Source organism: Cyprinus carpio, chromosome B25, assembly GCF_018340385.1.
Source record: "Cyprinus carpio isolate SPL01 chromosome B25, ASM1834038v1, whole genome shotgun sequence".
NCBI lineage: Eukaryota > Metazoa > Chordata > Actinopteri > Cypriniformes > Cyprinidae > Cyprinus > Cyprinus carpio.
This window is the reverse complement of record NC_056621.1, coordinates 313,850-325,962: the sequence shown is the minus strand read 5'-3', so window position 1 is coordinate 325,962 and position 12,113 is coordinate 313,850. Positions and strand designations below refer to the sequence as shown.

General features: G+C 36.1%; 1 protein-coding gene across 1 annotated transcript; it reads right to left on the bottom strand.

Moving 5' to 3' along the window:
* Positions 1 to 348: 348 nt before the first annotated feature.
* LOC122133883 (monoacylglycerol lipase ABHD2) lies at positions 349 to 9,675 on the bottom strand. The gene is made up of 10 exons (XM_042753366.1): positions 9,476 to 9,675; positions 7,278 to 7,510; positions 6,896 to 7,071; positions 6,461 to 6,628; positions 5,123 to 5,306; positions 4,937 to 5,029; positions 4,685 to 4,786; positions 4,531 to 4,600; positions 4,364 to 4,448; positions 349 to 1,384 (listed from the first exon to the last, which is right to left on the bottom strand). Exons 2-10 carry the CDS (start codon positions 7,487 to 7,489, stop codon positions 1,218 to 1,220), a joined length of 1,257 nt encoding a protein of 418 aa, XP_042609300.1. The 5' UTR covers positions 7,490 to 7,510; positions 9,476 to 9,675; the 3' UTR covers positions 349 to 1,217.
* Between the last annotated feature and the right edge of the window lie 2,438 nt (positions 9,676 to 12,113).

The window sequence follows — 12,113 nt, the reverse complement described above, 5'->3', positions numbered from 1 at the left end:
GTGAAAGATGCTTAACCTTTAGACAAAATCAGCCTGATCAGATGATAATCAGCCTATTTTCTGTTCATTTTATATGGTGTTTGCAAATATTGCAACCTTGTTAGCAAAATGTGGGACAATGCTTTTATAATAAAAAGTTTTTTTAACATAAAAACAAGTAAATATATATATATATATATATATATAAATATAATATTGCAACCTTGTTAGCATATATATATAAATATAATTTAAAATAATGATTAATATAAATTGAAATAAAATAAAAGTAGTCAGAATACTAAAATAAAAATAAACATGTTAAGATTAGATATTGTCTGATTCCAGTTGTTAGATACTGTCAAGAAGGGATTTTAACTGGTTATTATTCAATGAAAATTCAAGACGTGATGTGAAAAACCTAAACCCCTTCTACAGTGCAATAAAACGGTCATTGTTCTTATTTTGGTTTAATGTTACATTAAAAGTAAATCATTTGCCATGTTTGTCTTGTTCAACAACAGAGAATGACAGTAAGAATGACAGAGAGATAGTTTTAAAAGACCAATAAATGGGAGACATTGTCAGATTATTGCTTCAATTGTTTGCGCTTCCATCTACAGGAAACTATTAAATACATTTAATGAAAATAATTGTGCCACTGAAGCAGCAATAAAAAGTTACAATTAAAAGTACCATGGAATAAAGTGTCAATAAAACATAAGGCGACCTGACAGTGTTTGCAAAAGCAAATGTAAGTGCACATTTTCAAATTCTATTGAACTTTTATCACTAAATATTAACAATTTCTAAACTAATCAAAATTTTAACATCTCACAAAGGTGATTTGATGAGTTATTATTTGAGATACGCTGACTTCACAGTGTAGAAAAATGTATGTAAATGACAGCTGGTGTTAGTTACAACAGTTATTAGTCTACACCTCTTTACCATCTCCTCTTACCAAGTATGTTTTTTTTCCACAAGGTTCACTATAACCTTTTTCAAAAACATTTTATGAATCCCTCTGCACAGTTTGTCAGGCTTTGTAGCGATACACCACTGACATCTGACTCAGCTTATGGTAAGTGTAATTTATTACCATATGTGCTTTCTCTCAAACTCCTGCTTGAAGATCAGAGCAAACTCTGGTGAGTCAGACCTTTAGAAACCATCATCTAATCTCAAGTCAGAGAAAACAAGAACACCATAAAGTGTTGCACAAGGCATTATTTTTCCTACTGGCACTGCGGCCTGTGTTTCTCCCATTGACAGATAGCATTGGCATAACTGACTATGACTTTGTCCATCCAGGAAAGAGGTTGAGGAAAAAGAACAGCGCCTTCAAAGAAGCCGAGATGACCTCCATGTAGTGTCAGAGCGAAGATCACATTTTGCTTCTTTTCTGTGGGGAAACAATATAGATTTATCCTATCTTAGGTACACATTGAAAGCTATTTTAATGTCTTTACACAATCTTTTTAGAGGAAGCCTTTCATTCTAGATGTATGTTTTTGATTCACTAAGTACTGACTCATAAGAGTCATTATTTTAGGAACTGGACTACACTTGCTACGCGTACTGTATGTTGCCTTTCAGTCGGTAATGACCAACAAATTAGGCTCTCGCTAGGAGAGACCAATCCACTTCGAGTGTAAACTAAACGAGCCAATACACATTGGCATGCATTGATTGCATCCAGCGAGTCAGAGTTTGGCCGGCTGACTCCCAAGTAATCCTGAGGCCCTGGCCCGGCTATGTGCCCAAGGTTCGCATTACTCCCTTCAGGGATCAGGTGGTGAACCTGCGAGCGCTGCCCCCGGAGGAGGCAGACCCAGCTCTAGCTTTGCTTTGTCCCATCTGAGCCTTTTTAAGACTGGACACAAAGCTTCAGGACCTCAGACCAGCTCTTTGTCTGTTATGGAGGCCGGCAGAAGGGGAAGGCCGTCTCTAAGCAGTGGATTGCCCACTGGATAGTGGATGCCATCACCCTGGCTTATCAGGCACAGGGTGTGCCCCCTGCCCGTTCAGGTTGTGAGCGCACTCTACTAGAAGTGTTGCATCCTCCTGGGCGCTGGCCAGTGGCACCTCGCTAACAGATGTTTGAAGAGCTACGGGCTTGGCGACCACCAACACGTTCGCTAGATTCTATAGCCTTCGTGTGGAGTCGGTATCCTCCTGTGTTCTCACCTCAAAGGGGTAGAAGCACTAAGAGGCCCCGGTTTAATGTCGGCTTGCTAAAACTACTCCAGAGAGTCCATACTGTAGACCCCGTCGAGCTCCTTCATCCTTTCGGCAGCCAGACGTGGTGGAACTTGCCTCGTTTATGTGTGATTGAGCCTTAGTAACCCATTTACTTGTATCATTTGTACTTGTATAACTCATTAAAACAGTAATTTGCCGCCACCTACTGGTAGTTTAGTCATATTTAAAAGTATCATTGCTTTTTTTTCATGTTTAAAGAAATATGCAACTTATAAAATTATTTATGCAGTGTAAATGCATATAATGCCACTTCAGATGCAGCTTCTGTTTCCTTAGCAGTGGAAAGACAGAGTTTGTTAATACTAATTTCATTTGAATGGTAACAACTCTAAAGTTTCTTATTATTCTAACTGAATTAACTGAAATGAAGTAATAATTTGATTTGAAAGATGAAGCATTTAATAAGGTTAGGGGAAATTACCATTACCATTTAATATAAATAGGGAAACCTACATCTGTTTTGATACATCAACTCATTTTAAGTAAACAATTTCTTCCTCTTTCCAGTCACAGAGCACTTTATTTTGAGAGGTGTTTAAGTGAGAAAAAAATACATCAACTCATTTTAAGTAAACAATTTCTTCCTCTTTCCAGTCACAGAGCACTTTATTTTATAATTTAATAATAGATTTTTGCTTGTGTATGCTGTCAATTATAGTTCTTAGATAGAAAGAAAATCGGGATCTGCAAAAATCGGTATCGGCAGGTCACACTTCCAAAAAATCAGAAATCGGAATCTGCCAAGAAAATTGCAATCGGTGCATCTCTACCTCTAATCTTCCATATGCACCTAAACAAACAGTTGTTCATATTTGTAAGTGCTTCCGAAACCTCCTGCAGGAAGAATGGGGCTTCCGCAACGTTCCTGTTCCAAGTGGAATGGATACGTTTTCCCAGTGTTCTCTCTAAGTGAGATCCCAATTCGTCGGTCATTACCGATGTGACATCTCCAAATGGGAATTAGGGTTACATACGTAACCAAGATGTTTTTCACTACAGAGAACTGACTCAGTCATTTATTCAGAAGTCGAACTACACTGGTCGTTATGTATGTTTTCAATTCGATAAAACGAAACTGACTCATAAAATTAATTCTTTCAGTAACTGGACATTATGCCTATGATTCACTAAAAAGATGCGACTCACAAGAGACATTCATGTAGAAATCAAACTACTTTGGTTGTGCAAGATCCTTTTGATTCACTAAAAAGAAAGCAGACTAACAAGAGGCATTCATTCAGAAATGAAACTACATTGATTGTGCATTATGCCTTTGAGTCACTAAAAAGAACCAACTCACGTGAAGCATTCGTTCAGAAATCAGATTACACTAGTAGAGGAATATGCTTTTGATTCACTTAAAAAAGCGATTCAAGAGATATTCATTTGAGAATCGGGGCTGCACATCTTGTGCTGCTCTTTTACGATGTAGATTCAGATTGTGCTACTGTAGTGCAGGAAATTTTGTACTTTAAAACGGTATTTGGTTCACATCACCCTATTTTATTGTTAACTGAACCTGAATAAGAATCGGTTCTCTATCCTATTATAAATGCACCTTATTATTATTATTATTAATTAACAGCATTAAATATCAATTAGACATATACTCAGAAGACTAAATAACCCATACAAATTCTTATGCAAGGCTGCAAAGTCTTCTGTTGTGGCCTCTTTAAAAATGCATCAACTTTAAAATTCTGTTGAAGCTCAAGAAGATTAGGTGTCGCGTAGTTCCTTAGTGTGAGATAGTTAGGTTTGTTAATAGGGGTTCTCTGTTGGATCCTTCACCTGAGGCTGAAGGAAGAAGCTGACGGTAGTAATCTGATAAATAATCACAGAGGAAAGATCAGATGGCACTGAAAAATTCAGCACAGGTGTCCAATGCAGGATCTTAGAAACACAGTGAGAGTTCTAATGGATGCCTAAAAGCACTATTAGGCCATACGTGTCGAAGACGCGTGACCTTTTTTTTTTTTACACTCCTTTGGTAGGTCCTTTATGTTTAATGGCTTTTTTTTTGCTTGCTAAAAGCCACTTGACATATCCATCAACTCTTCTTGCTAAAGATGGATAAAAATGGAAAGAATTAGACAATAAAAATCTAATATATAAATACCTGCTAGTGTGCGAGGTATCGTCAGCAGTGACTGGTGGACTAATGGATCATCTGAAGAGTTCATCAAGAGGAGAGGAACGCTGATCTGATATGAGAGACATGTAAGATTATGGTTTTCAAAAGAACAACATGACTCAGTATAACTGGCTTTCAAGAATGTTACTTACATTGTGAATATAATGCACACAGCTTTCCTTCTCATAGTACTCCTTTAGGGAGTTGTGTCCATGAAACTTCCTAATAGAGACATACATTTTGAAAAGAATCGTCATGGGAACATAAAATGCAGTCAGAAGTGTCTTATGAAAGCTTTTAAAGTACCTCATAATGTTGTCATCAATCTGCATGAGTGAAGTGGCTGTATACAGATGGCTGAGGTCGGCAGCCTCCATATTGCTAGAGCTCATACCAAATAAACTTGCCCTAGAGGACAGATTTACTTAACTTAATTTCACAAGGGATAATAAAGGATATAAAGCATTTGGTTGCCAGGAACAAGTGTCAATCATACAGTTTAGTGGCCATTATCATTGATAAATCAGAGTCAGATATTTCACATAAATAAGGACTAACCTGTGAGATAGAATTATTTTTTTCATGTTGTCCGCCATGAGGAAATTGTATAGTCTCCTGCACTGATCCCACTGTAGAAATGTCTCCTGAGCCCTAAAGACAAACAAATAAAACGGAAAACCAATTTGTCAATATTACATATTTAAAACTGTATATTAAGTGCATAAGTTAAAAATACTTTCTCACCTCAAAGCACTATATCCTTGGCAGATGCTGACGCAGCACAGCACTCGCTCCTGATTGGCTGGATTCTCACCCAGGTACTTGCAGGCGATGTTCCCTCCCAGACTGAAGCCCACCACGATGAGCTGAGTTTGTGGGAATGTGCGTTTAATGTAGCCCACCATGGCTGAAAACTCCCAGGTACAACCTTTAACACAGTGTTACATAGTTAATAAACCATAATTAAACATAACAGAAATAAGCATTTCAGTGGTTGCTGTACATTTTTTATAGAAAGACAAGTTTTTTTTAAATTATAGTTTCAAATTCTAAAGAATATATATGATTTAATTAGACACTGTTAATATACACACATATATACATTACCAGTCAAAAGGTTTTGGACAGCAAGATTTTTTTTTTTTTTTTTTTTTTTTTTAAAGGAAGTCTCTTCTGCTCACCAAACCTGCATTTATTTGATTCTAAATAAAGCAAAAGCAGTAATATTGTGAAATATTTTTACTGTTTAAAATAACTGCTTTCTATTTGAATATATTTTAAAATGTAATTTATTTCTGTGATTTCAAATATACACTACACGTCCAAAAAAAAGTCACACACTATAATATTTAATTGGACTGTCTTTAGCTTTGATTAAGGCATGTATTGGCCATGGCATCATTTCGATAAGCTTATGCAATGTCACAACATTTTTCCCGTCCAGAGTTGCATTAATTTTTCTCCAGGATCTTGTATTGATGATGGGAGAGTCAGACCACTGCGCAACATCATCTCTAGCACATCCCAAAGATTCTCACTGGGGTAAAGGTCTGACTCTGGACTCTGTGGTGGCCAATCCATGTGTGAAAATGATGTTGCATGCTCACTGAACCACTCTTTCACAATTTGAGACCGATGAATCCTGGCATTGTCATCTTGAAATATGCCCGTGCCATCAGGGAAGAAAAAATTAATTGATGGAATAAACTGGTCATTCAGTATATTCAGGTAGATCTCATTCTTTGGGCACATAACATAATCATCCATTCAGTAATTATCCAATAGGAGGATCTTAACTATTTGCTTAGTTAAATCCAGGTGGTGACTTTTTTTTGGATGGGCAGTGTGTATATATATATATATATATATATATATATATATATATATATATATATATATATATATATATATATATATATATATTAGTTTTACGTACAGGATATATATATTTTTTTTCTTTTCTTTTTTAATTAAAAACTCTCATCTTATTATAAAGAAATTGTGACTAACCAACTACCTGGTTGTTTTTCACAAGTATTCTTGTTTCAAAACAAACAAGCTTGCTTGCCAAGCGTTGCTTACCATAGGTGAACATCCTTGGGGAAGTCAGCTCGATGTTTGGTAGCGCTCCAAGATGGTTGAGAACGGCACACCTGTAGCCTTGTTTCTGTGAATAATCCACAAAGGTCCGTATATAATGCTTCTCGCTATGGTTACCAATCCCAGGACAGATCACCATGGTGATGTCATCTGTGATGGGACAGAGAAAGATAAACTAGTGAAAGTATGAGCAACACCTTTGCCTCTCCAGAGGAATCGTCTTAATCATAAACACTATAAGTGGATGAAAATAACAAGCTGTCAAGGTCTAAAAATGCAAGAATGCAGCATAAAAAGATTATTTGTGAGTAATATTCCAGTCTTTTTAAACCATATGATAGATCTGTGTATATTTTTAGATCAAGATTTCCCCTTTGGGGTCAAAAATCACTTTGCTATTGAAAAACCCAGGCTCACCTCCTGTACTGTGGATGCTTTGTGGCTCAAACAGGTCAAAGGTGGCAGTGGCTCCATCTGGCATAGGCAGGTACTTACGCAGCCCACAAGGTTTAGGGGACTTTACCCTTCCCATTTTCCCATAAAGAGCAGTCTGGAGATGTCCACTCTTTCCCCATAATAAGGGAGGGATGTACCTGGAGACATGAGCAGGTGGCGAATAGTTATTTAGTGTATCTAAATATATATTTAACTAAATAACTAAAAATTTACTCCTGGATTCTTCTAGTCATTCCACAGCAAATTTGCATCATTTTATTGTATTTTGCCATCTAAAAATGATGCAATGTGTGAGAAGACTGCAATAAGATGACAAAAAATTCTTCTAAGCAGCAGCACTCACTCTTTGGTTAGAATGGGGCAAGACTTGAGCAGGTAGCGATTGAGAGGGGTGTCTTGACAGGTGATGTCAGGTGCTGCCGTGGGACACTTCAGGTTCAGGCTCCGCACTATGACATACAGCACCGTGGCTACAGCAGCCAGCTTCATGCCATCAAACATGGCCGGCATCTCAGGAGATATGGTGCGGACATCTGCCTCCACTTGGGCACTCATGATGGATTAGTTTACTAATAGCTGATTTAAAGGAAAAAAATTAAAGGAAATGTATTAATACTATAGTTTAACTTAGAAAATATTATAATTGTTTTTAAAACATGGACACAAAGATTACATATCTAAGAACTTGCTACATGTGTCTTAAACTAGATAATATTCCTCCTTTTTATAATATCAGACATTACTTTTCATTGACCTATATAAGTTTCAAGTTTGTTTTATTTATATAGCACAGTTAAAAACAGCAAGCACAGCTGACCAAAGTGCTGAACAAACAAAGACATTGTTATATATTTCCACAGATTCAAACCAATAAGAAGAAATAGGTTTTAAGAGATGATTTCAAAATAGTTAAAGACTGTGCTGATCTGATATAGGCTGACAAGACCTCAGATTTCATGTAGGATTGTATGGACAGTGTTGATCAGAAAGATAGCTGACAGCCAGATTATTTAATGATTAAAAAACATAAAGAACAATTTTAAACTCAATTCTAAAATGGACAGCTAACTAGTGCAGTGATTTCAAAATAGGAGTAACGTGATCAAATTTATGTTGTCTTTTTGAGGAATTTAGCAGTGGCTTTGTACTAATTGGAAACGCGCAATGGCAGATTTAGAAATGCCGAAATAAAGAGAGTTGCAGTAGTCCGAGCGAGATGTAATGAGTGCATGGATAGCAATCTCTAAAGTTTTCTCTGAGAGAAAAGATGTAATTTTGGAGAGAAGCTTAGCTGAAAAAAAACAAGAATTAATAACCACATTTATTTGTTTATCAATCTGAGATTCTGATCCCAGAAAACACCTAGGTTCTTGATACAGGAAGAAGTATAGGGAGCAAGGTAGTCCAGATCAATACTTCTGCTCCCTGAATTTTCACTGGGGCCAAAGTTTGTAACCTTGGTTTTTGATTCATTCAGAAATAAGAAATTTTGAGAGAACCATGGTTTCACTTCATCAAGGCATGCAAAAAAAGATTCTAGAGCAGCATGTTTATTTCGTTTCAGAGGTAATTACATTTGGGTATCATCTGCATAGCAGTGAAATGTTACACTAATGCTTTCTGAAAACAGAGCCCAAAGGAAGTAAATACACAGAAAAAAAAATAATGGGTGCGAGAATAGAACCCTGCAGCACTCCACAGGAAAGTATAGCAGGCGACGAAGAAAAATGACCCAATCTAACAGAGAAACTTATATTTGTTAAATATGATTTGAACTAGCTAAGAACAGTTCCCTGGTTGCTCACAAAATATTCTAGTCGAGACAGAAGAATTTTAGGATCAACTGAATCAAAAGCTGAGGTTAAGTCTAACAGAATTAGGATAACAGAGTCACCAGAGTTTGTCACTAACGAAGTATTATTAAAGACCCGTAATAAAGCAGACTCTGTACAATGCAGAGGCTTAAAACCAGAATGGAACGTTTCAAAAATCTGATTTGCACTAAGGAAAGACTGTAGCTGAATAAAAAGTTTCTCCAGTGCTGTTAATAAAAGGAAGGAATATACACACAGACACACATGCATAAGTAATAGAAAAGAGTAAATCTGGACACAATTAATCTAACGTAAAAAAAAAAAAAGTGCTAAACACATATAAACATAGGATAAATTGCAAATATATTGTTCAGTCCAGCAGAAAAACAAAGGCACTTCACTGACCCGGATGTCTCATCCAGTCAAAGTATCCTGCATCATGCAACAGTTACAGAGGGTTAATCTATCTGCTCTTAGTGAGTACAGTTTACAGTGTCTCTGTCAACAGAGTTAATCATACTTCTGACATAAACATACTTAGAATTTTTTTTTATTATTATTATTCAATATAAAGCTGCTGTATTATGCGTATTTTTAGCACTGGTTATAAGACAATTCAGGACGCGTTGAGCAATTTAAATATTGCTTGTGCGTTATGCTATAACAGAATATAACTATAACATCGAATTCTTAGCATGCACAACATGCATATAAAAACAATGCATACCTTGTCTTCAAAGTTGTCCAGTGACGCATATGTGCCTCTGCTTTTGACATCTTCAATGTAACGTTACTCACAGATATCTGACGACTACACACAACATTCATAAAGCATCGTCATTCACTTTACACCCAGCAACTGTTGCGCGTCTTCATTCGTGTCCTCTGATTGGAGCAGCGTCACAATGACATCAGGTTCGGCGCGCCTACAGTGCCATTGATATTCAGTTGGTTCCAGCACCATCACTGTGCGCTAGAATTACAACAGCGTCAACTTCACTGTCATTCAATAGCTGTTACCTGAAGTGAGCAAAAAGTACAAAGAAATTACACTTACGTTTAAGTATGGATACTGTTTTAAATTTTCACTGAAGGAGAAGTCAAAATATTGGGCCAAAAACTCAAGTGAAAGTTTACAAAATGTTCAACAAGTAACTGCACTTAAGAAGAAGTTGCTTTGTTTTTATAAAGCCTTTGCACAAATCTCAAGGTCGCTTAAAGCATTACAAGGTCGCTTACTTAAGTTAAAAAGTAAAAGTAATATTGTAATTGGGAATGTATGTAGAAACGTGATAAACTTCCATCACCTTTGTTTTGCATTGTTTCACAGAATAGAATAAAGATATTCACTTAATTAAATGATAGATAATTAATGTTATCCCTTTAAAGGTCTAAACTGGTTTGTTTACCTATAATTTAATTTATCTCCCAAAACTAAAATGCTAAAGCAAGCAAGCAAAAGAAAAAAAATAATAGTGGAATCAATAAATAAATAGATTCTCCTAAATTAAATGAAATAAGAAATAATTTCTTTCCTTTAAACATGTTTACTGCACATGTTGCATATACATTTATTTTAACCACCCAGAAACGGGAAAAAACGCATATACTTAATACAAATAAATCCATAAATAAGTAGGAATGAATGGATGAATGAATTAATGAATAGGCTAAATAAGAAAAAATAACATTATCCTATGATAAATATGATAAATAATGATCCCTTTAAATGTCTTTATATGTTTATATTTTATCTCCCAGAAATCAAATGCTTAAAACAGAGAAAAGATAGATAAAACGTGATAGATAGATAGATAGATAGATAGATAGATAGATAGATAGATAGATAGATAGATAGATAGATAGACAGTCAGACGGATGGATGGATGGATGGATGGATGGATGGATTGACTGATTGATTTAATACAGCTTCATATATGAATATGAACAGTGAGCTGATTGATAATTTCCACAAGATGGCAGGATACAACTGAAAACACACAGTGCTCCATGGAGCAAGCTGTTTATAGTTTCCATGTATTACAAGTGCTTTCGTCAGAGTGGTATGTTCTCACAGAAATTCAGAGAACTGGAGAGAGCAGATGCAAAAGTGACAACAGCAGTGTGCTAGCAGTCCAAGAACATACTGAGGACTCAATATAGCAATTACACAGCAAATTCCAAGTAAATGCACTCTGTAATGCACAACTGATTTGATCCCCCTTATAAATGATTGTATTATTTCCCGTAAGTGCCATAAATGGAACTCAGTTAGTCACTCTAAGTGACGCTAAATAAGATGGATATTTTGTGAGACAACCAGGATCTTAAATGTCTGATGTTTAAAATCCAGCTCCATGGTTTTCCCACAGCCGACATCCATTATATTATTAGAGATTAGTGGCTCCGCTGGAGGAAAATCAACCTCACTTTATATTCAATCAAATCAAGTGGGACTGGCTAAAGTATCTGTAGAGGAGCATTTAGACACAAGCTCTTAAGGGCCCCAGCAACAGAGCCAAGAGAGACATTAATAAGCTATTTTTCATTATGCATACAATGGAATCTAGTGGTGCATGAACAATTGGTCTTCTCCTTAAACGTTTTGACTTTGTGAAGTCCTTTTAAGTTTAGGGTTAACTAGCCTAATATAATACCATTTCTCTTTCAATATTTCTAATTTACTGGATCCTCCAGTTTACATTGTCCAGCAGCTTTGCATTTTGCTGCATATAGGCCTACACAAAAGCACAAGATACTAAAAAAAGCATGATCACCAATTGATCACCCACACTTTGCACCGACCCGCATGCATAAATGCATCTTAGCTAGAGCAATACACCCACTACCTTGACCCACAAAGCCCAATTATGCTTTTGCGAGAATGCAGCGTTTGTTTATGTTACAACAATCTCGCTTTCTATTAGGCCTACTTACTGTATCTTCAGTTGCATAATTAAACAGCAAGTTGGGCTTGATGTTTAAATGAACACTCCCAACATCTGCAGAAGCCTTAATGATGCATTCAGAAACATCAGCTCCTTTTCAGATCTTTAAAGAGATTCTAAAGATTCCATCATAATTTATTCACCCCACGTTTGTTATTTATACAGTGGATCAGAAAAACAGCCTCATTCACTTTCATTATATGAAAACGATATAACGTTAGGCTTAAGAGAACGGTGACTAATACTGTCAAACACAGAACGTTCCCAAAAGGTTCTTATTTGTTTCCGTTTGGTTTTGGGAACCGAAAAAATAAGGTTTTGGAAAAGTTCTCTGTTACTAGGTTATTGTATTCCACAGAAGAAAGAAAGTTATGCAGGTTTGAAACGAAATATGTAAGTATTTGTCATTTTTACCGT